Source organism: Choristoneura fumiferana, chromosome 25 (genome assembly GCF_025370935.1).
Source record: "Choristoneura fumiferana chromosome 25, NRCan_CFum_1, whole genome shotgun sequence".
In the NCBI taxonomy this organism is placed as follows: Eukaryota; Metazoa; Arthropoda; class Insecta; order Lepidoptera; family Tortricidae; genus Choristoneura; species Choristoneura fumiferana.
Window position 1 is genome coordinate 4,008,047 of NC_133496.1, and position 26,245 is coordinate 4,034,291.

Below are 26,245 nucleotides of genomic sequence, written 5' to 3' on the forward strand. Positions count from 1 at the left end.
CTATATACCTGTCTTTTTCTCAAACGCTTTTCTCTATGCAGCAAGTATGGCGGTACTGGCGTGTGACGTCATATGCCAGTATGTCTTTCTCTGTCTAATCTTGCATTTCAAACCTTTATAACTTTGTTATTTGTAAAGGTAGCTTAAAAATTGTTTTTCTATTCGATAATAAGCATTGTGTAGTTTTAATTTATAAAACATATACAAAATAGTCAAATACCGTATTTCCAATAATTGAATAGGCACTATACCGTTAAGCGATTCGAACACAATCCGGGAGTAACGTAAAGACGTCGCATAAAAAATGTATCTCAAAAATGCGTCAAAACTGAGTATTAAGTAATGAACTTAGGCAGATTTATTTGGCGCGTGGTATAGATGACGAATTTTTAAATGTGCAAAAAACAATAACCATTCGAGGCGCGAGGCTCCTTAGACCGTGTCAGATATTTTTTCACGCTCCGCAGTGGCAGATATTGTTGCAGGTTAGGTTAGTAGAAATATTATTGCTAGAGTAGTAGGATGTGATTTCATTGTGATTATGTCTAGACAATGAATAAACTATGAAGAAGCCGTGGAGGCAGAGTGGTTTGACCTATGGCCTCTCAAGCAGAGGTTCGTGGGTTGAAACCCCGGCTCGCACCTCTGAGTTTTTCGAAATTCATGTGCGGAATTATATTTGAAATTTACCACGAGCTTTACGGTGAAGGAAAACATCGTGAGGAAACCTGCACAAACCTGCGAAGCAATTCAATGGTGTGTGTGAAGTTCCCAATCCACACTGGGCCCGCGTGGGAACTACTGCCCAAGCCCTCTCATTCTGAGGGGAGGCCTGTGCCCTGCAGTGGGACGTATATAGGCTGGGATGATGATGAATGAATAAATATTAGGTATGATACCAAACTCCTTCGTGCAGAAATTCATAAACAAAAATTTCCTTTTTGCACAATTTTGACTTAAACGCCAGCTGTCTGTAGGACATGTAAATAATCCGCGTCCTACCGCAAATTTGTTATTTTGTACTTTTTTATGTACAAGCCATTCAAAATTGTCTCACTTTTTAGGGTTTTGATTTTGTATTAATTGTTGTTTTATTTTTTATTTAAATGTTGTTTAGTGTTTTACTGGCGTCATAATGGTAAGTGATTTGTGAGGATAACCTTCATTTATTATGGTTTTTAGTAAGTCCTAGTACGTCTTAGTATCGCAAGCTATGGCTATTATATATCAAATAGTTAGTATATTCTATTTTCACTTTAATTTTGAAGATTGTTACTTAATTTTACCTTTATATACTTAGTTTGCGGAGTCAGTTTGTTATACAGTGTAGTTTTTGTATACAAATCAAGATTCTGCAGCCCAAGGTAAAACCGCAGCACCACATTAGGGTCTACGCTAACTGTAGGGCTACTAAGAAACTCTAACTCGAAGTTCGTGTCGTGCGGTCCCACGCTCTCGTATTAAATAGTATACTTAAGTGTCAGAGGGACCGCACCACACGAACTTCGAGTTTCGTAGTAGCCCTGCTGGCACGGGTGCACTCCGCGGGCGCACGCTTGCGGGCGCGGGTGCAAGTACAATCCGTTGCCCGCAATGCGCTCAGTTAGCGCTGCTAATACTATTTTTCAATAGGCGCCCACCCACTTCGTGCAAACCGCATCAGTTTGATTCGACTGACCATCCGCCGCTTAACTTCAAAAACTTAACAGCGCTCAATAAAAAGCGCTGCGTTTTAAAGTCTAACGTTCTTTAGGTAGGTATGTACGTGATTCTAAATTTGTGTTATTTCAACGGTTTTTAACGGACGTTGACTAAACTCGTGTAATTTGATCCGCTAGGCTGCGCGTTGTCTAGGTACTATATTAGTCAGTCAGTTACATTACTCTTTGATAGGTATAGATGGTAGGATGTTCTATCCTTATTATTGAATCAGGCGTTACTTTGCGGAGGTCCATATCAATGAACTAAAATAATTTCCTTGCTCACCCGCGACCTTACGATAGCTAAGCTTATGCAAAATATGCGTGTTCATGCAGTTCCTCCACCTCCACACTGTAAGAACACACACAAATCACACAAACCCATCTATCACCACCACCACACTACACCAGAGCTCATCTTCAGAGTGACACAACCGTACACCATGCTACCAGTTGTTGTGGTGTTGTGTTGTTGTTGTTGGGGTTGGGGTTTGTGTGATTTGTGTGTGTTCTTACAGTGTGGAGGTGGAGGAACTGCATGAACACGCATATTTTGCATAAGATTAGCTATCGTAAGGTCGCGGGTGAGCAAGGAAATTCTTTTAGTTCATTGTTCTATCCTTGTCTATTGCAGAACAATTCGTGTTACGTCGTGATAACCTTACTCGCTTGTGCGGCTCTGGCGATAGAAGACGACCAGCCGTACTGCGCCGTTCGCTATCGGCGTCTCTGTCAGGGCAAGGGTCGCCACGTCGCGTGTCAGTTCCCTGCTGTGAGTATCTTCATCATCATCATCAGCCTCATTTTGAACAAAGGCCTCCTTCTTAGAACGCCACGATGAACGACAACTCGCCATTTGTATCCACCAGTTGCCTGCAATGAGGGCTATCGCGTATGAATTCGCCGCTAGAGGCGCTAGTGTAGCGTGAGGTCTCCGAAATGTCAAATCTCATAGTTTTTGGGTGAGCTACGCGGGTTTATTTATAATAAGAATAATTTTGGGAATATTTTGCATTACCTAAAAATTAATTATGGAAATTATGCGTTACGGGGCAATGCATGTCAGTGTTTTGAGACAGTATTGTCTTTCGGAAACTTTTGTCCTTCCTTTTTTTCCGAACAAAACGGGACTACGCAACACTGTGGTTGCTCGATATTTTTATGGTACGGTTTTAATGTGTATTAAATATGATTTTAATCTAAATTTTGTTTTAACGCCCGTAATAACAGACTTTGAAAGCCACACTTAAAAACCTCACGCAGCAGTGGTGCCATCTAGAAAGACAAAAAACGATAGCCCTCATTCTCGCGATGTCGTCAGTCCATCTAGTGGGAGACCTGCCAACGTTTCGTCTTCCGGTTCGTGGTCGCCACTCGAGAACTTTTCCCCCAACGGTTATCTGTGCCTCACACGAAACATTCGTTTACTATTCGAAGACGTAAATCGAGCGTTCGATCGTCGATACGTAGCCGCCACATGTCCACGGTGCGGCGTCGTCACCCGTGGCCTTAGTGTAAGTTTTCGGTTACAAAATACGTCTCGATCGCGTTCTCGTTAAAATCTCAATTTGTATGCAAACACGAACAGCGCCTCTAGCGGAACGTTCACCGTTTTCGTTACGATACGCGGACGAAATAGTTTACGTAGCAAACCTACACTCACAAAAGTTGTTGCGCAAACTTTCCGCTAGAGGCGCTGTCCGTGTTTCCATACAAATTGAGATTTTAACGCGAACGCGATCGAGACTTATTTTGTGAACGGGAAAATACACTAAGCATACTGTTCTTCGAGCGATGTGGCCCGCTCGTTGCCATATCGCTGACGTCATTAATAACATTTGAGGAGTAGGTAGGTACGGGAACCAATTAGGGCCTGCTACTTTTACTTATCTGTAGGTACCTATTTGATGTGAACCTTCTCTTCTCATTTTTGTATGTATCGACAGCCGGGCCCCGGATTGAATTGCCAAAACTACACGCAGATCAAATTCACCAGTGAACTGAGGCATTTTATCACGCACTACATCAACAGGTGAGTGAATCCCAACCTTGACAGATATAAACTTTGGTTGTCCTTGATGGCAATACATTGATGGATTGATGACGGATTTTTCAATGAGCAAAAACACGAAAAACTTTAGGCACGAGATCTCTAGGACCGCGATGCCGTGCTGTGTCTCGCATATCCTTAGCACCGCCTCTGAAATGGTTCCTATTCTACTGTATCTCTTTTATGTAGTGCTCAACGATTTCGCCGTCAATCGATTACCTAGTTCTCAATTCGCCGGATTCTTGCTTGTTTTGTTGTTGCACAAGAGGACGTGACTTCAATTGCCTAGAAATCGATTAGATTCCTATTTTTCAGGAAATAACATAATTTTTCAGGAAAAATACCACCTAAGTCCTCAATAATTATGATCAAGCCACGATATTTCCGTACCTAGTTTTCTTTAACTGAAAAATTCGTACGAAACAAGAATCCGGCGAATCGTTATAATCCGTCGATCGTGGTTCAATTTTCATTTTTTTAACCTTATTCATGCCATGAATTTCATGGTAAACCTTTTGTTGAGCCACATTGTTGAATCAACGTGTTGCTGAGTTTTCGCTCACCGAGCGGCAACACAGTGACTCAACAGCTCAGCGACAAGTTGATTCAACAAATGTTTACCATGGACGGGGCTTTATTAGCTTCGGTGTGTTGCAGACGCCGCCAGCGCATAGCGGCGGGGCACGAGCGCGTGCGCGGCGGGGCGCACTTACCGCGGCCGCAGATCATGATGTTTGTTGTAAGAAAATTTTCTCCACGCACGACTAAACTATGGAACCAGCTTCCTGGGACAGTGCTGCCGTGTCATGACAAATCACTGTATTTTAAGTTACAGTGTTTTGTGGTAACACTGTTAAATTAGCTTTTTCGACCCTAATCTATATACCTATACAAACTTAGAGTAAGTATACCGATCTTCTACCAATAACATTGAAAAACTTCATTGAAATTAACACTGTAACTCTTAAAACCTATTATACTGATTCGACTAAACACCGTCTCTCCTCCAGATACTACCGTGTTTTGCCAAAACAAAACTCACCTTTTCTTCAACCAGTACCTGACGTTACAGTGTTTTGTCGTAATAATCACACGATAAATTTGGAGTGAGTGTTTTGATTTTTAGTCTTTGATCACTGTAAATCGGAATTTCTTCATTTTTAACGTGTTTTTGGTTGAAAAATTATGAAAAAAGTATAAATCTCATATTATGTTTCTTTGTACACAATTAGTAGCATATTATTTATAATTTATCCAAATTTAATTAAAATCGGATGAATATGGACGGGTTTGTGGCCAATTAAAGAAGAAAACATTTTTTTTGTTATTTCTGAAAAATAGGTTTTTTTTAGTTACAGTGTTTTGTAATGACACGGCTGAGTGTTTCCAGAGCGGTGCAGCTTAACTCCTCGTCTGCGGAAACTGAAAAAAAAAACTGCATTCTTGTCTCTTTTGTTTTAATAAGTACGGATTGTTCTGATTTAAATAAAAAAAAAGTTGCTTTAAATTTAGTACTGATTCTTTTCAAACACAGACAAGGGGTTAAGGATCTTTAGTAAACGAGCCTATTAGTCTCTCAAAGGGCCGGCAACGCACCTGTGATACCCCTTTTGTTGGCAGGTGTCCATGGGCGCCGGTGATTGCTTGATTGATTATAAATGAAACTTATTAAACTACCTTAGTGATTCATTGCAGGAGTGGGATCGCGAGTTAGCGAGCTTGGCGCAAAGACTCGCAGACCAGTGCTATTTTGTGCACGACGACTGCAGAGCAACAGGTAATAAGAAGCTTTGACTTGTAAAACGGTTCTCTATCGTTTGTCCAAATGTCATATTATTATTTTATTTATTCTCAAAAAATGTACATAGATTTAGTTACCTGTGTCACTGTTCGCTAAGCTGTGAAGTTTAGGTATAGGTGAATACTGGGCTCATCTTAACCATTGTATTGTACCCTGTTTGTACGTATCATTTTCCATAATTCTCACTGTCATAAAGTAATTTATTTCTTAAAACATATTTTTTTCAGAATATGGTATTTGACAACTCCTGATTTTGCCATATTTTAATATTATTATGAAAATATAGATAAGTATACAGATAGTGTTTAGCGAAGAGAAAATTTAAATCGGTTGAAAATTGGATTTATAGTGATTTTTTAAAAATCTATGTACCTGTCTCTTTCTCAAACGCTTTTCTCTATGCAGCAAGTATGGCGGTACTGGCGTGTGACGTCACATGCCAGTATGTCTTTCTCTGTCTAATCTTGAACTTCAAACCTTTATAACTTTGTTATTTGTAAAGGTAGCTTAAAAATGGTTTTTCTATTCGATAACAGGCATTGTGTAGTTTTAATTTATGAAACATATACAAAATAGTCAAATACCGTATTGATATTAAACTGACCTAACCTAATGCATTATAAAATGACATAAAATAAGACGGTTCTATATATTTTATGGCAAGTTGGTATGGGAACTGAAATTATTATAAATTACGTAAATTATAGCAAACGAAGTGATTCACCGTAAAACCCGGTTTGTTAATAAAAAATGCTACCTACTGTACGTAGTACTTATGTACCATTACACTTCCAGTACGTTACCCGTACGCGGGCCAGACAGTGGGTGAGGTGCGATGGCGGCGCTCAAGCGACAGCGACGAGCTGAGCGCACAGCGGGCAATCCGGCGGGTGTTCGACGCGTGGTGGGGCGAGCGCCGGCGCGTCGAGCCGAGGCAACTCACGCAGCCCTTCAGGATCACTGCCAAGTGAGTAGTCATGCGCAAAGTGTGTCACCGAAAAGAATGAGGGCGTCCGCGCTTCTCAAAATAAAGGACAAAAAGCTAACATCAAAGTTGTAAAATTGTTCTTTCCATGCTGTAATAATGCTTACCTAATGATGTTTGAACCTGAGCGGTTAACAAACTCGTATATTAGCCCCCTACAGCTCCAGTTATGATTGATTTTCTAACTCGTGTCACTCAAAATCAGTGTCACGGAATTATCCCCAGATCTTTTCTTGACACATAGCTGAGTGATGGCCATTTTGGCTGGTTGGAATAGGCATGCATTTGTATATTAAGTCAGTACTTTATGTATGTGTATTTATTCTATCACCTAATTAACCATTCCTATTCTTATTTCTGATCTTATCATTCTCATTTCCATTCTCATTCTTTTTCTTATTCTTGTTCTTAATAACTTCCAGAGGTTCAGTCTGGGGCCACTTCAGCCAGATCGCGGTGTGGACGCTCCGCGCGGTCGGTTGCGGGGCCGTCCGGCACGGCGCCGAGCATCCGCGACTGCTTCTCGTCTGCGACTTCTCGCACACAAACATGCTTGGTCAGCGGACCATCTCTCCGGGCAAGCCGGCGCAGTGCCCTGATCACACCAAGCGCAAGCCGCGCTCCGGGTACCCGCTGTTATGTGCTGCGGTCAGTTGATGTCATCATCGTCATCAACAGTATTAGCATAATCAACTTCATTGCCATTTTTATTATATTTTTTATCGCCATCTTTATCATTTTCTGTATCATCATACTCTTTATTATTTGGTCATTACGTCATGTTTTAATTTCATGCTTCTTGTGATCTGCGACTTTTTGATCTTGTTCGGCCAACGGAACGTCCTAAACCTACCCATGCATAACCTACTGTACGCCACGGTCATTGACACCATCGTCATCATAACTGTTTGGTATCATCTCCATCAATATTATATTCATCATCGCCACCAGTCCGCTGCCGTAAGCTGCGGTTACATGTGCTTTGTCCCAACATTGTGTAAACTCAATTTTATTAAGTACTTTTGTTTATAGGTTTAGCCAATTGGTGCATCTTAGTTGTCTTTTATTCAAATAACAGCAAGACTTTGAAATTAATGATTTTGCACAGGTTCGCCATCCGTCTGCATACGTTGATACGGAAGAGCCGAGAGACGATGTCTACCAATACGAAGACGAAGAGGAAGAAATTGTCGATACTGAAACCACTAAAAAAGACTACGAAGCTGTATCATACAATCCTCCTGAGTCCGTCCAACCTCGTACTTCTGATTCAGCAGCAAAGAGCTCCCGCAGAAAGCTGTTCGAAGATAGAATACCAGGTGATCATGGTGGTAGATCAAGATTGCAATCTCAAACTACTCCTTACGTTGAGGAGGTGAAAACAACAAGAGAACTAGAGGCGAAGAGTAAAAGACGAAAGTTGTTTGAACAGAGAGCTAATCAAAGCAAGCGACAGAGACCTCCAAGTTCTTCTGAGGAGTCTGTGGAGGAAACAAGTCAGATCCCTGACAGATCTACGATGTCGACCAAAGAGGATACAATTGATGTGCCTGAATTCCAACCAGGTATGTCACCGTGTTGGTGAAAGCGAATTTGAAAGTGAACTTTTTAAATGTTAGATTTACCAACCAACTAGGGATGAGTATCACTTTGTCTGAAAAGCAGCTGGTCTAAGTGAGAAGCAAGTGGTCTAAGTGACAAATGATCTGAAAAGGAACTTTTCTAAGTAGCAAGTGGTTAAAAGTTCTCCGAATGACTAGTCAGTCTCCATTCGTCCATTTTCTAGTTCGTCAATTTTAATTCAGACTCAAAGACGCGGAACTCTTATTCCTAACTCAACCTATGTTTTTTGAAGTTTCCGATACAAATAGGTTAAGACCAGTTGCTTTTTAGACCACTTGCTGCTCAGACCGCTTGCTTCTTAGACCATTTGCTGTTTAGATCAGTTATTTCTTAGACCAGCTGCTTCTTAGACGAAGTGATTTAGCATCATAAGTAGGTCACTTCTGGTGTTACATCCACAAGTTGATTTCTCTTTCAGTGTCAGAAGCCTCCTTCTATAACAAGTTGGCAGTGCAGCTGGGGTCAGCTAAGGCGGAAGACGGCGCCGGCAGACCAACTCCAAGGAACAGGGAATCGGAAGAAGAGGAGTATAAGGTTGTGGAGCACAACCGGAGGGAGGATGAAAGGTGAGACCGAGGATCAGTGGAATGTAGACATTGTGGTAGAATCTACAACCTATCACGACAACAATGGTGTCATCGACATAAACAATTATTATTATTTGGGTCAATCAACTATTTAGTATTGCTAACATTTTTCTAACAAAGTATACTATGCAATGCAATGTACATTATTCGCCATCAAACGTAGCAGTTTGGCGAGACTATATAATGTGTAGTACATAAGTTGTAATTGGAAAAAAAAACATGAGCCATGAAGGAATTGCCTTAAAACTGTGACAACTCTTAACTATTAGTGGGTGTGTACCCCATAAAATCATACTTTTAATAAGTAACTCAGGAGACGTGACCATGGCAACAAGTTTACCCACGTTAGGTACACTAAAGAGTTGATTGACCCATTTACTAGCTGTTGTCGGCAACTCCCACGGGAACTATGCAATTTGCCGGGACAAAAACTATCCTATTATTGCCCTTCCTCTGGACTCAAGCTATCTGTATACCGAATTTCATCTAAATCAGCAGCAGTTTAGACGTGAAAGGTAACGAACAAACAAACAAATAGACTAACAAACTTTCGCATTTAGCACTAGAAGTATAAGTGAGATTGATTATTATTATTATTATTATTGCTGTCCCATTGCTTAGCAAGGGCCCCGATACTCCCACTGCTCACTGCTCTCTATCCACTGTACAGATTTACAACAGCGACTTTTTTTGGAACTACTCTCTCCCCCATACCATGAGCCAAAACTATTATGATTGGTTTTTTGGAGTCTTTTTGTATTTTTTAACTCGTGTCTAGGTTCCTGTCCAGCATTGGTATAGGGGTTATAGCACGCAGCACGGATTGCTGAGGACCTGGGTTCGATTTCCAGTGTTGGTCTCTTTTTCTGGTTTTTCTGTGCATCAATGTCTCAGTTTGTATTTTCGATATGGCCAAAACTATTACAAACATACCACTATCGCAGAGATTCTTGGACTTTTACCCAATGGTGTCTTCTAACTGATATGATGATGAGCCTCTTTATGCTACAGGCACAAGTTAAGGATGGGTTCTCGCAAGCGGCTGCCTATGGAGGCCACGCGGTTCCGCGGCCAGACCCAGGAACCGGAAACTGAGAAGGATGCCTTTAACACGTGGCAGACCAGGAAACCGATCAATGAAAATTGGAGGTAGGATTATTTTTTTCATCACACTTGCTCGTAAACAGTGTCGTAACATGCAGGCTATCTAGGTTGCAACCCCCCAAATAAAACCCTCGACCTTAATGTGCTTGTCATGAAACCCGTGGTCGGTAAATGAGTCAATGCCCTACTGATGGTGCTGCGCGCGCTGCTGCAGGACCACATGCACACGCACGTTGCGGCGCATGCTGCGGGAGGGGGAGGGGGAGGGCGGTGCTACCAAGAGCACAGCCTAAGGTATCGCCAATTTGGAAGAATTATATTTTTTCTTTTACAAATATAAAATTTTACACGCAAATGTGATCAAAAACATTGTATGTCGCACGGTCTAATAGACTCTCGTTCGTAATTCCTTATTTACCGCCCTTAAGACAGAATGTAAGTCAGGGTGGCCAAATCAGTCAGCGGGGCATTTCCGTCTAACGGCGTTTGCGGCTATTCAAACAACAGTACACGCTTGCTCACTCGATCGGTAAAGCAGAGAAAACATTTTATACCCACAGACAAAAACAGATGGCGCTGTCTAGCCAGTGAATGGAAAAAAAACCGTTTTTAAAGTTTAGTTGCGCTCCGAACTCGAACGCGAGTGTAGTGTGCTGTTGTGTTTCGTGACGGTGCGATGAGAAAATGTAAGTTTACGGCTTACTAAGTATGTTTATTATATAGTTCGATATGCATGCTTGTTGGTAGTTTGATAAATTTTCAATTATAATCTGTTGGTGAGAAACTATGGGTGGTTGAATATTGGTATTAACGAAATGATCGAGTAGACAAATCCGTCAACTGTGAAACGGGCTAAAACCGTCATGTGCCGGAATTTCCCTATTTCATATATTGCCAACCTTTTTGATTTGACTTAATTAAGTAATAATATGAAAATTAACATTAATACGATTTTAAATTAAAAATATTGTTGCAAACATAAGGCTGGACCTTACTCAACAGCGGCGCTAACTGGTGAGCATAAAAACAGCCCATTATTTACAAAACGTGTCAGTTGACGGATTTTCCCTAGGGTTTGGGAATCTGTTTTAAAAGGTTTACTACTCCTGATTGTAAAAATAGGCCGGAATTGCCCCGAAAAAATATATTTGCCAATACAATCTAAAATAAACCTTAAATTGAGGTCGCTACAGTTTAGTTTCGAGTAACAGTTCAGCGGTATTTGTTCACTTGACGTATATGTTTGTAATACGTCACGATACAAGAAAAATCATAGGTTGACGGAATAGCCCCAAACCGACGGGAAAATCCGTCAACTGACATGTTTTAAAAAAAAAAACATATTTAAATGACCAGCAGTACTAGCAATTTAATATGAATACCTGTATATAGTTAAATAAATGCTTAATCTATTACAGTGATCAGGTTTATTAAAAAGTAAATATCATCTTAGTTATGACCAGCCAAAGTGAACTTATCAAAAAGTATGACGGAAATGCCCTCCTTGACCTTACTATTATTCTGCTTATTGTTGCTCACTGCTGGGTAAAGGTGTCAACTTTTTTTTCTATCCGTCTTTATCCTTCGCAAAATGTTGTAATTTTCGCACTAAACGGTCCAAATCGTCCTGCTATATACTTCTTGGGCTGTATGTATCTATTATACTCAGCGGCACAAAATTTGGCCCACTCTACATACGAAATTACATATTACTGCATACATTTGAAGGCCAGATGTTTTGCCGGTCAGTATATATCTATGTAACTATGTATGTAACGCAATCTTTGTACTAGATTTTCACCCACTCCCCCACCCACCCACTTCTTATTGCTGCATTGACTCGAAACTTGGAAAGTATGCTTAATTTTGAGGATATAATACATTCTTATGGTGCCATCGAGCTAATCTGATGGATGATGGATCAGGAGCTACGCACCAAAGAGCATATCTACGCACTAGAAGTAATAAATGAAAATAAAATAAATTACCCGACTGCCCGAAGGAGGGTTATGTTTTTCGAGCGTATGTATGTATGTGGATATGTATGTCCATTTCTTTGGTCCTCGCTGCAGCCTAAACGGCTTGACGGATTTTAACATATGAGGTATCGTTGGATTCGTTATTACTGTAGGAGTGACATAGGCTATATAATATTTCAATATGGCGTTTGCAAAAAAAAATATGGCGGTGGAAAAAAAATGTATTGTAACAATATGGGTATCAAATGAAAGCTTTTAACATTAAATTAAAAAAATCAAAAAACCCGGCTGCCAAAACTTAAGGAAGAAAATAAGCCTAGTGGTCTAGAACTCTGTTAAGTAGCTAATTTAAAGTTCAACAGTCGGGACCCATTTCAATCGTGACGCTCAAAAACACTTAGTAATGGCTCCCGACTGTTGAACTTAAAATTAGCTACTTAACAGAGTTGTAGACCACTAGGCTTTTTTTCCTTAAGTTTTTGCAGCCGGGTTTTTTGATTTTTTAAATTTAATGTTTTATTATATATACTAATCAATATATGTATGTTATCCGTTGCCTAGCACCCACCGTACAAGCTTTGCTTAGTTGGGGGCAAAGTCAATAGGTATAATTTGTCCCAAGATGTTATTTATTCACTGTTTTTCAGTGAGGTCCAGGATGAACCGTTCCAGCCGCCGCCGAACCGGCGAGCACAGGTCACAGGAGCACAGGAGCGGGCCAACAGACGTACGAGTACAACCACCTCCGAGCCGCTTGAGACCAGCTCTGTAAGTTCTTCGTCCATTGCTGGACAAAGGCCTCCCCCTTAGAACGCCGCAATGAACGACAACTCGCGATATCGAAAATACAAATTGAAACATAGATGCATAGAAAAACCAGAAAAATAGACCAGCGCTGGGAATCGAACCCAGGTCCTCGGCATTCCGTGCCACGTGCTATACCGCTATACCACCACTGGACAGGGGTACAGACACGAATTTCTCCTATGCAACACATATCTTAGCTTGTTTGTTTCTTATTTAGTCACTTAAGCAGCGACACTAGCGACATCTATGCTATAGCCCTCATCGAGAAACTTTCAGCATCCCATTGGAATTAACCGCTCACCCGGACGAGAGATGTCGTTATGTTATTAAGCAATCAAATTAACTAAATTTGTTACTTTTACGGTCATCGCGTAAAACGCATATCAAAAATACAAACTGAAACATAGATGCACAGAAAAACCAGAGGTCCTCGGCATTCCGTGCCACGTGCTATACCACTACACCACCACTGGACAAGGACCTGAACCGATTTTGATGAAACATGCCTAAGTACCATCGCTAGTAAACCTGCTTTCAAATAATAAAAAAAACCGCATTCAAAACGGTCCACCCGCTTAAGAGCTACGGTGCTACAGACAGACACACATAGCGGTCAAACTTATAACACCGGGTTAAAAACGAGCCACACAATGGGCGAAGCCGAGCAGCCACAGAAGTAGAGGGCGCCCTAGAGAGAGGTGGGTGGACGATACCTATACCAAGTGTCGCTGGAAAATATTGGACAAGGAAAGCAGAAGACAGGAAAGCATGGAGACAACTGGAGGAGGCCTATACCCGGAAAAGGGCCTTGACTCTTAAGTTAGATTAATTTCGATTGTAGGTTTCACTGTCTACAGCAGGGATGGGGAAACTTCTTCCTTCGCGTGCCAATATATACTCACGAAATATATGGCGGGCCAAGTTGTTGCATTTTTGGCTATCTTATTTACTGAAATAAAAATATTTATATGTATTTTCTGAAACACTAATTTGGCCATTGCCAATGAAAATGAAATTTTGTAACAATACGAAATCTTCTCTCGATTTTGGTTTGATGGTCGCGGGCCGGATTTCAAGCCTTCGCGGGCCGGAGATGGCCCGCGGGCCGCAGTTTCCCCATCCCTGGTCTACAGTGAAGGAAATAAAGGCTTAATATTATTATTATTATTACAGGAAAAATCGGTGCGGGTAGGTAGTTTGAAAAACTCGCACGTCCACTGCATTGTGGTCGAAACGTCGAGATAATGTTAAGATATAGAATAGGAATCTTGCTCGTTAATCCTGCCGTGAAGCAGCAGTGCTTGCACTGCTGTGTTTCGGCGTGGAGAGTAAGACAGCCGATGAAATTACTGGCACTGGAGTATCCCATCTTAGGCCTCTAGGTTGGCAACGCATCTGCAATCCCCCTGGTGTTGCAGGCGTCTATGGGCGTGGTAATCTCTTACCATCAGATGATCCACTTGCTCATTTGCCATCCAGTCGAATAAAAAAAAGGAATGGGTGCAGTCAGCGTACGACTTGTAATTGTTGATCCAGAATGAAGGAAAATAATGTACGACCTGATAATTCGTGCCCTCATGGCAACTTACACAAGAGCGTGGATTATCAGGTCGCGTGTTATTGTCGTACCTGTTGCAGAATAGCAAGTTCAAAGTTGTGATTGGTTGATAATGGACACACAAATTCACAAATTTAATGCCTGAATCACTTTTTTTTTCGTTTCAGGAATTGCAGAATATGAGACACCGATGGAACTGGAAACAGACTAGAGATAGACCTCGAAGGTACGTTCTACATGTACAGTCAGCAGCAGAAGTAGATGAGCACTTGTGGTGCTCAATTATGTTCTAAACACTCTTATTAAAAAAATATCAATTTATGTCTCGGGAGAGTTTTAGTAATATTACTGTCTAACGTTTTAAACTTCCGTGATTTTCATTCATAGTCAAAATACCCTAAGTCCTTAGTAGGTACTGTTGTTTATTTTGACTATAATATTACTTTTACTTTTTTATTACTGTCTTGTTACCTTGGCAGTAGAATCGTGTATAGATAATTTTGAGCACTTTAACCACTCATACACTTCTACTGCTAATTGCACCTACTACTGTCATAGTACCATAAGTCGGGGTACTTTGACCCATTGGAGGGTAACTTTGGCCCATATAAAAATCACATCCTAAAGGAAGGGTCCAATAAAAACATAAAAACGTGATTGATCAATTAACACCAACCACATGGTAAAGAGCCATATTCTCAAAGCAATAATGAAATCAGGACCGAGTTAATCCCAAGGTTCAAAGTTACCCTTCAGGGCCAAAGTACCCCGACCTTACGGTAAGTGTTACACTATGTGGTTAGCCGGTTTGACAACATGCTCTGGAGCTCATGTCTGGAAGGGGTGTTCTAGGTAACGCGATGCGTAGACATATTCAGATATATCGTTTATTCATAGTAGGTACCCAATGAGGGCTATCGCGTATGAAATCGCCGCTAAAGGCGCTAGTGTAGCGTGAGGTCTCCGAAATGTCAAATCTCATAGTTTTTGGGTGAGCTACGCGGGTTTATTTATAATTACAATAATTTTGTGAATATTTTGCATTACCTGAAATTAATTATGGCAATTATGCGTTACGGGGCAATTAATGTCTGTGTTTTGAGACAGTTTTGTCTTTGGGAAACTTTTCCAACAAAACGGGACTACGCAACACTGTGGTTGCTCGATATTTATGGTACGGTTTTAAGGTGTATTAGATATGATTTTAATCTTAACTTTGTTTTCACGCCCGTAGTAAATAACAGACTTTGAAAGCCACACTTAAAAACCTCACGCAACAGTGGCGCCATCTAGAAAGACAAAAAACGATAGCCCTCATTTCGGTGATTCACATAATATTTAATCTTTTTTATCTTATCTACTTAATGTTTGTTTCCACACAGTCAAGTGATTTCCTTGAAGGTTACTTAGCTTATTCTGTATCAATATTATTGATGGTTTATCTAAATTATAAGTATTTGGTCATCGGCATTTCCTGTAGAAAAATACCGACCGCTTACTTTCTCTCGTATCTGGCCACATTAAATTGCTTTAGAATCATCTTTATGTTAAGTGTGGGTCCATATTGACTCGCATAAAATCGAATCTCCGATTTTTTTTCCTGCTACCGATTTGTAGCCAGAATCATCACTCTTCCGAATTTTTTACTTTCATAATTATATTTGTCATAAATTTGTACTACTACCAACTGAGGTCATAATGGTCACTTATCAGAATATCGTAATTCATAACGTTGTCACTAAGATATGTTTGTACTCATAATGCTGGTTTTCATATTTCTTTCATTCATAATCATCAATTTCAATAAACTTGTTAATCATAACATTTAAACATCGATACAGTTTTTTTACGTTAATTTAACGTTAATGCGATGTTGGAACTGGAGTGCAAGTTTTTATATATTATTATCAATATGTGGTTTGACCTATCGCCTCTCAAGCAGAAGTCGTGGGTTCAAACCCGGCTCGCACCTCTGAGTTTTTCGAAATTCATGTGCGGAATTACATTTGACATTTACCACGAGCTTTGCGGTGAAGGAAAACATCGTGAGGAAACCTGCACAAACCTGCAAAGCAATTTAATGGTGCGTGTGAAGTTCCCAATCCGCACTGGGCCGCGTGGGAACTATGGCCCAAGCCCTCTTGTTCTGAGAGGAGGCCTGTGCCAGCAGTGGGACGTATATAGGCTGGGATGATGATGATGATGATGATTATCAATATGGAGGAGAAATAAACGAATATAAATATGCCCAGATGATGATATTGATGAGATTATTTCTTAAATTGTGAGTATCCTACTTTACTGGTGGCAGTTTGGTTCTGTAGTGGTCGCAGTTCTAACCTAACCTAACCTATATTAATGGCAATAGTTTGGTTTTGTAGGGGTTGCAGTTCTAACCTAACCTAACCTACTTTACTGGTAGCAGTATGGTTTTGAGGGAGTCGCAGTTTTAACTTAACCTAAACTACATTACTGACATCTAATAAAACTTATAAGACGATTGAGGGTAAAATTCATATAAAATTGATTTGCTGACGAATTGTTTTTTCTTTGTTGCTAACATCTATTGTGGTTAAATAATGTCTGTAGTAATAACATCCAACAGATGGTGATTGCTTCGCCCATTGATGGCGTTGTCATCGAAATACTTATCACATTTTTTTTCACTAAACGAAAGCAACGCAGGCCATAAACTATGACAGTGAAGTTTATAGCTACAAATAAGTCTTCTTTAAAAATATATGATAATGGAGTTTTATGTGTACAAAACAATATGCTTAAAAAATTATGACAAAAAAAGGGAGTACAAGAGATATTTATGACAACTGCCATTATGGTTTTAAATGTTTCGGAGTTACGATCGGTAGTAATAGTGACTAAGTATTAATAGTGAGTATTATGACAGAAAACTGTATGACAAACATTTTCGGAGTTCCAATAATCGGGTTTTAAAAATTTGGCGCACCCGTTAAATGTGATAGAGTGTTTATTTGTTGTATACAATACGGGTAGATACGGGGTTGAGAAAGTACATGGACGATATTAGAATATTTAAAACAGTTATAAAACTTTAAATTACTGCAAAAGCAGCAATGGAACTAGGTGAAAGTTTCACCGTGAAACCAATGCCTAATAAGTTCTAACAGTGGGCATACTCTGTTATATTTTTTTTCATACTCTGTTATATTTTTTTTTCACATAAAACTGTTCGTAATATTGACCCCTATCTCGGAAAGACAGAAGCCTGTGTGGAATACGCAATCATTTGTTTTACTTGTTTAAATATATCTTATAGACTAAGAGCCCGCGACAGCCATACCTTCGTTATAGTATTAAGGCTGATTTTTTAAATATATGGTACTAATACATGTAAGAACGATCCGTAGGTACTATGAAATTTGGATATTGGGTGCTTTCACCTCAAATTCGTTCCAGTATAAAACTTTTTATATATTTTGTTATGAATGATATTAGAAATCACCTTCATTGCCAGACACATTGTAGGGTTACTAACCCCTGCCAGACACCCTTAAACTATGTCTGGATAGTCGTCTGACAAAAAATATTAGCAAAGCTAAGGACACCCCTACTTGTTACTCAGTGGTGTAGGTCGTGCCACGAGAGTTGAAGTGAATGATTACACTCACAGCTACATGAAGAACTGATTGCAAAAAAGGAGAATGAATGAAATGAATTAGTGTATGTCAAAATTCCGCTGTCATTACATGACATGTTCTTGTGTGCGTGACCTCAACTTTGGTGGCACTACCTATATAATTTCTAAACCGACGTTTATTAACAGGCCTGGTGCCGCAGCGTTGCTCCACACCACCACACCAGAAGCACCAAAAATGGCGACGGAGGGGCAACGAACCAGCATGGGAGCTAGCGTAAGTGTGCTTCCAAAGTTTTCTTATACATTATACAACCCCCCGGCGGTATCAGTTCATTTCGAAACTAACGTTTGGCGACCTGATACATTTCGCAACTTTTCATTTCGCAAACTCTAAAACTGTAAATATTTCAGTATTTATTTCAGGGCCACCCTTTAGGTTAGGTTAGTTATGTAAAAGTCCTGAAATATTTACAGTTACAGAAATATTAAACGGTTGCGAAATGAAAAGTTGCGAAGTGAATCAGGTTGCCAAACGTTAGTTGCGAAACATTAGTGATCGTCCTCGACGCGTTCCTCAAAACAGAGTTTCGTTAACGAAAATAGACAAACGACACGATTACGATAGTTAACTAATTTACTGACACATTTGACGACCGGATGGCCAAGTGCTTAGATAACCTGACTAGGAAGCTCGAGGTTCCGTTGCCGTCCTGTATGCGTTTTTCGCTTTATGCTTGGACGAACTTACAGACTATTTCTTTTTTTTTAGCAATCTGCGTTCGTCACAGACGAAGAAGTAGTAGACCAGCTGTTCAAGGACACAGGCTTCAACCCCTCCTGGAGAAAGTCCAGCCCTTAGCACGTTCTAGACAAAGCGCTTAAGTAATACCTATTTATAATGTACCTACTTTAACTCTGTCATGGTTTCAGTAATCAGTGGTTTTTCGCTAAAAATATTTAGTGGGTGGTTCCAGCGTTGCTTTCATCGCACAAGCGAATAATGAGGGTTCCTTGACAGGCGAAAAATCGCTAGATGGCGTTAGTATCGTGAGATCCGTTTCACGTTACTTGCTTGCGATTGGCTCATTTAGTTGTTCAACCAATCAAACGTGACGTAAGTAACCTCACGATACTAACCCTCAATACGATTAGTGCGCAATCTCATAATAAAATACAAGCCAATCCACCCCAGCCTATATACGTCCCACTGCTGGGTACACTACACTATTAGCGGTTTTGTATTGCAATTGACCAATACTATTTCCTTCCTACAATTTTCACTGGCGGGCCGCGACGGGCCGCAGCGCATCGCTTTTTATGTTTATCTACGCACAATTATCATAAGCTCTATAATGCATTGGAATACCGGAAATTATGATCAGCATAAAGATAAACTGTTTCGCTAGAACAAATTAGTTATCTGTGAAAATATTATTATTGCATAATGAGATAACATTTAACAATTTTATTGCGAATTGCGGTGCGGCATGGTCAGACGTGTCGATAGAAATTGTACCAGCAGGGCTACTCCGTAACTCGAAACTCGAAGTTCGTGTCGTGCGGTCCCTCTGACACTTATACTATTTAATACGAGAGCGAGAGGGACCGCACGACACGAACTTCGAGTTTCGAGTTTCGGAGTAGCCCTGCAGGCCCTATTCTACGAAGTGCAAGATTCGAACTTATCTTGCCGTCCCGCTGACGTTTATATTATTTAATATGAGAGTGAGAGGGATGGTACGATGCGAACTTTGATTTTCGAATTTCGTAGTAGCCGCCAGAATTCGCAAGACAGCCGGAGCTTTGCGATGTTTCGTAGCGTAGGTGGATGTTTTCATAAGGCAACGTAGAAAGCAAGTTTAGTTTATGTGTATCTTATCCCTTATCTCACTCTGTTTGGATGGACTCTGCGCGTATAAGAACGCATGTTCGTAAGATCGTGTCACAATTGCATTGACTCGCGTTTCTGTCCGAAAAAAAAATTGTTTGTCTATTTTTATGCAACGCGGCGAAACTTAAAATCTGAAACTGCCCTTAACTTGTATTTTATTAGAGCCACCCCTAAATGATAGACCTTTTTCCTACTGTTCAAAAGTTTCATAGAGCAAGCTTTCCCGCTGACAGTTGACAGCCTGCATCAATTTAAATGCTGTAAAATATAAACAGAAACTTACAAAATAAGGCATTATTTATATTATGTTTGTGATTAACGAATTTAAGTTTAATTTTTAAACGCATATTGTACTTTATAACGACAAAATGAAACCACGATTACACACAGCAATATCTAGTGTGTTAAATCATGTTTATAAAGTACCTATCTAGTTGTTAAATGTTTAAATTGTTGTTCAAAGTTATGTGTAATGTAAACTGTTGTTCAAGTGTTGTTCAAATGAAGCTGTTGTTCAAATGAAGTCTTGGCTAAAACGTCCAAATTTGAAATCCTACACGTATCCCGAATGGTCGTGTTCGCTCCCGAAATGGTCGTTTGCGTGTCCTAGCTGGTTGAGTTGTGCGTATTGCACGGCGCTGTGTGCGTTGTGTGTTCACGTGTGTGGGTGCGACGAAGTGTGCGGCCACGCCTGTGGCTGTGCTTGTTGTGGCACTGTTAACGAGTGAATAGTTCATTAAAACGTGTATTTTAAATGTTGTTTTATTTGTAGTTTACTGATTTTTCTTGTATAGGAAATCTGCATAACCTGCAAAACAGTTCTATCATGTCGATACCTTGGGGCTCAAAAGGCGTGAAGCACAAAACACAACTTTTCTGGAGAAGCAAAATACTGGAAAAAATAAATTTAAAAAAATATAGTTCCGTTTTTTCTTACGTTACATAAAAGTCTTCTATTGACGAAGAGCTTGGATTTTTTTGTAGTTTTTGTTAATATACTCCAATTGGATGCAAACTGTATGGTTACAGAGATACGTACGCTATACGCCCTGGCGAAAACACAGGCTTGAATCAGTTGAACTTTAAAACCTAGTAAACTTGGCTTATTGTGATTCATGTAAAGGTAACATTATCACAAATTTTGCTTTCAATGGGTCGTATAGGAAAGTTAAACTTCTTTTTTATGGTAACAAATTAGAATGTTTCAGAGAGTAAAAAAATCGTATTATTCGATACTTTTGATTATTAGGCTGCAGTCCTCTGCAGTTTTAAGAAATCAAAATAAACGGTGAATTTTTTTCGAGGCAATAAAGGAAGTGTAAAAATATGTTTCGCTTTAATACCGGTGTTTTTAACATACTTTATAATAATGTAATTTTTATGTTCTTTTTATCCTAAAATTTAAAAATAAATGTGTTTAGGAACTAAAACAACACAGGCCGTAAAGGAAATGTTTGAGCGGACTATCCTTTACGCCCTTGGAGCCTCAAGGTATCGATGTGCGTGTAAAGTTCATAACCCGCACGGGCCCAAGCCACGTTGGCACTATAGCCCATGGGGTCTCGATCTGAGCAAGCTCGAGTAGGTAGGTATTTGTGTCCAGCGATGGTACGCGTGTGTATGTATAGGAAGGGTTAGATACCTAAGTCCATATTTTTGCACTCGACTTTACAACATGTGTAAAAAATAATATATTCGAAAATGTCACCAAATTCTACAGCCCATTTATAAAAATGTGACCACGAAAATAAGGCGGTTGTAACGCTCGAAAAATGGTCCGAAAAAGAGGCCACAGAGAAAGAGAGAAGAGGAGAGGGGGTGGAAAAAGGGAGAAATTTGGGAGGGAATGCAGTAGCACGTATTGCTCTTATTACCTTAGCTGACGACTGCCCATACATTTCAACTGCAAAAATGTATGTACAGTTTGAATGCAGTCTGTCTGTGCTGGCCCTTAGGTATTAGTTCTGAGTTTGTGGCATTGTGTGATCTGATCTCGTGCATCTCCTAGTAACTAAGACCTAGTTCGTTAACGGCTTCCGATCACGCGTCACCCGACATGCGTACAGTCAACCAATTTGATTTGAAGGCCACTATAGAACCTTGCCATAGTAAATCATTTTGATTTGGCTATAACAATGCTTACCGGATTGGATGACGTAAATTTGAGTATGAAAAGGCCTGTCTGCCTAGGAATCGAATTGGTTGACTGCGTTAAAAAAAGTTGAAGTTTAAATTGGTTGACTGTACCTGTGTAGGTACAAACCTCTATGAATGAGACTACAATCGTCAGATTCAGATAGCGAAAATTTGTATAGACCTTTATGTACAGTCAAGGAAACTGAATCGCGTACCAAGGTGGGACCTTTTCATAATCAATTTAATTCGCTACGATTTCTGTGGTAGATGAATGGAATGTTATTATGACACCAGTAACACAAAGGTTCCACCCTGGTACGCGGTTCAGTTTCTTTGACTTTACGTTACCAAAACATCAAAAATATATTATCTATGTCGGCGGCCAATCGTAAAATCCGCCAGATCGCGAAATTCCGAGGCATATCGTGAAATAGCGCCATTTCATGATATGCCTAAAAGTTGGCCAGGTAATCACGATGAGCCTGAAAAAAAATTACGGCATATCGATTAGAGCAACATTCGTCGATATTCCTAGCTCTATACCGGGTACATCGTGTTATGCTGAAAAAAAGAAAAATTTTGGTACGATGAGCGTAGCGAGGAGTGGTTAGTATGAATTGTGACCACAACGCACGAGTCGAGCGAGCGAAGCGAGCGTGCCGCGGTAGCGGATGGCGAAGTGCCAGGACCGATATGGTGGCGTTTCATGATAACCGGATGGCCAAGTGGTTAGAGAACCTGAGTACGAAGCTTAAGGTGCCGAGTTCGAATCACGGCCGGGGCAGATATTTGTAAGAATAATACGAATGTTTGTTCTCGAGTCTTGGGTGTTTAATATGTATTTAAGTATGTATTTATCTATATAAGTATGTTTATCCGTTGCTTAGTGTCCATAGTACAAGCTTTGCTTAGTGTCCCATGATATTTATTTATTTACGATATGTCTGGGAATTTCGTGATCTGGCGAATTTTACGATCGGCCGCCGACATATACACCTCTATGCCTTCATAAAGGCGATGTGACGCTACGGTTATATAGATATTTATGCCCTCGACCGTACACCCGGAAGGCCTAAAAGGTAGCTAAAATAGCAGTAGCAGTAGCTAGTAGTAGCAAAAATTGTGACCCCCCCCTCTATCTTGTAAACCGTTTGTCCAAAAATATGCAAAAAATATGGAAAGGTAACGCTTAATAATTGCAAGTTAAAGGAAATCAAACAGGGCCAGTACAAGCGGACTGCGTCTGTAAGTACCTACTGGCTTTAATAAAACAAAATTCCTCAATTGAAAAATGCTTGAAATTTAATTATTCACTAACTCTTTTACAGTTTCATCTCTTTTCTCGCAAACTTTTTCCAAGCAAGGACCGCCTCTACATCCACATGTCAGGCCGATACATCTCAACAGTCTATCTATGCAACTGATTGGAAAGAAACATCTAAGAGCACTCCAGTACTTGCAGTAGCACATTTTCTTTTCAATCTTTACATTTATGTCATCTTGTTATATTTCTTCACAGGCCTTTATTGCTGCATTGAAGATAAAACATGAAGTTTGCAGTCACGTTCTTGCTTTGCCTTCAACATCTGTGATATGAAAATTGTCCATTCATTTTATTTTGGAATACCGATTTAGGACTAATATTCATAATATTGAAACATTTTGAGTACGTTACGTTTGTTGTTATAATTTTTCCCTAATGGCGGCATAGATGAGAGTGTGTATACTGGGAATGGCGGCCTCTATGGGCTTGTGCCAATGTCATATAAGTACTTGACATTATAAGTATGAAATTGACAGTGTAAACTACATCAAAAGGCAAAGGCTAAGGCGAGGCTAAGGCCAAAGAAACCAAAGAGAATAATACTGTGGAGGGACATCACCACAGATATAGGTAGGTATCTCTGATAGGTACCTCGTTTTTAAACACAACAAGAACTACAATAATGTATGTACGACCTAATAACTCATTCAAAGTTCATTTCTTATACCATCCTTTTACTCTATGTACCAAGAAAGAAGTTTCAAGCTATTTAAAAAAAGTACCTTTGACAACACTTTATACTTTATACAATTTTGATGAACCATTTACAACGTTTTAAACTGATATATATATATTTTTCCGTATTAAAACAACATCTTCCATACATCTGCTGTATAAAATTACAGTACTTAGATGCTTAGATAACACTGTTGTGTTGAAATTGTTGTTCAAATGAAACAGTGACTATGTGTTGCAGTGCTTGTTGCGGGCCCTGTTGCAATGCCTGTTGCGATGCTTGTAACAAATTCTTAAAAATTATTTGCTGCATTTATATTTTCATGTTCTGCTTCGAACAGTGTGGCTTTGAAGAGGGTTGTGCTAACATGTGCAATTTTGATGAACTGTGTAAATGTGATGATTGTTTAGGTGACATGTCGTTTTCGGATTAGAACATTATAACCTGTGACCGAGTGGCAGTGGGCGTGATGAACGTTGCCGTTTTACAGTCGCCAGATTCAATATATCTGGCACAGCAAAGCGTGCACAAATATCTGACACTCTTCTTCTTCTTGCCCCCCTCCCATTTCAACTGGGGTCGGGCCTCCTTGTACGTCGGCGCCAGGACGCTCTGTCCTGGGTTGTCGTTGGTGAGATATTCAGGGCTTTCAGATCCCTCTCAACATTAGTCCACCATGTAGACGGCGGTCTTCCTTTACCACGGGGTTTAGTAGGGATGTTTAGCGCTATCTTAACGGAGTAGCTCTCATCTCTTCTTTTTATGTGGCCGTACCAGCGAAGTCGACTTTCTTTAAGTTTCTCTGCGACTGGGGCCACTTTAAATGATCCCCTGACGTGCTCGTTGCGGACTTTATCTAAACGCGTCACGCCGCCCGCCCAGCGCAAATATCTGACACGACTGACTCTATTTCTAAGACCGCTACGACGTCAGATTTTTTTGCACGCTGCGCTGTGGCAGTTAAATGCAGACGACTGTACTGTATCCTATTGTTTTCAAGCAGCCTGGAAGGCCTAGGATGTGTTTGTTTTATAGACACGGCGTAACTACAATTAGTTGTGTCTTTCACTAAAGGCACAAAATGTAACGAAAATAACAACGATTGTAAAGAGATACTTCGTTAAGCAATAATTATTTATAATCAAACTTACTTCAGTAAAAATATACATATTGTGATATTTACTTGAATAAAATATACGTACATATTGTGACGTTTATTTATTTTATTTTACAAAATTTTAGCCGCGGTATTGAAGCCGTGGTGGCCTAGTGGTTTGACTTGCCTCTCAAGCAGAGGATCGTAGGTTCAAACCCAGGCCCGCACTTCTGAATTTTCGAAATTCATGCGCGAAATTACATTTGATTACCACGTGTTTTACGGTAAAGGAAAAATCGTGAGAAAACCTGCACAAGCCTGCGAAGCAAATGTGTGTGTGAGTGGAATTCCCAATCCGCACTGGGCCCGCGTCGTGGGAACACAAGCCCTCTCATTCTGAAGGTCTGTGCTCAGCAGTGGAACGTCAAAAAGTCTGGGATGATGATGATTATATAAGGTATTGAGTGACAATTACGGGATTTCACTCGTTTACGATGGGAATCCCGAAACTTAGTGCATTTCATTAAAGTTTGCACGTAAAACATCCGCGCCAAACTGCATATCACTAATTCTAGTGGTTGAGATTTTATTCTGATCCCGGGGAATATCGCGATGGAAGTAGGCTTGGTGTTATTACAAACGACCAGCTATCTACAACCCTATCAAAACACTTTCAGCCATTTAGCTACCTACATTTTCTCATTATAATACCATTAAAATCCCGGTTAGAAACAAAGCAATAGGATATAATACATAACCTGCCATCACTTTTTTCGTAGTTTCATTCGCTGAATCTACTATCTTATATTTACTATTAGATAAAAGATAACCGCTGGTCCAGTTAAAATGATAACACCTGTACATTTACCTTCAGTTGAGGTCATAGCGCCAAGTCATTCGACTACTTCGACCCGCGCGGAGATTTTAACAGACTTGTAACCAAGCGTTTGAAAACAAAAATAGGTGACTCATAGTTTAAAAAAGGTTACAGAAAAGTCTTGGTTACAAGCCGTTTTGCGGCCCAAAAAACCAGTGTCTAAAAATTTGAGTTTAAACCGAGTTAAGGTTCAAGATGTGCGTATGTTGTACGTGTGACTGCGGCTCGTGTGGCAAAATCCTTCGATGCTTACTTTGTATTACAGCGTGTGTTTTTCTGCTGAAAATGTGTGGAGTAGAAGTTGATGATGATTGCTGCCAGTGTGGGGAAGAATAGTTACAGGGGAGATCGTCATGGGGGAAGATCGGATGCATCGTCAGCCGGAAGACGTCCACTGCTGAATAAAGGCTCCTTCATCATCAAACAGCGGTAGGA

General features: G+C 40.1%; 1 protein-coding gene across 1 annotated transcript; it reads left to right on the forward strand.

Annotated features, from left to right (window-relative positions):
• Positions 1-982: 982 nt before the first annotated feature.
• On the forward strand, positions 983-20,456 carry LOC141442119 (uncharacterized). Its single transcript, XM_074107027.1, has 14 exons — positions 983-1,138; positions 2,335-2,472; positions 3,647-3,732; positions 4,408-4,489; positions 5,446-5,527; positions 6,347-6,518; positions 6,959-7,184; positions 7,645-8,101; positions 8,578-8,725; positions 9,758-9,895; positions 12,477-12,597; positions 14,362-14,420; positions 17,997-18,084; positions 18,580-20,456. Exons 1-14 carry the CDS (start codon positions 1,136-1,138, stop codon positions 18,667-18,669), a joined length of 1,890 nt encoding a protein of 629 aa, XP_073963128.1. The 5' UTR covers positions 983-1,135; the 3' UTR covers positions 18,670-20,456.
• The last annotated feature ends 5,789 nt before the right edge of the window (positions 20,457-26,245 follow it).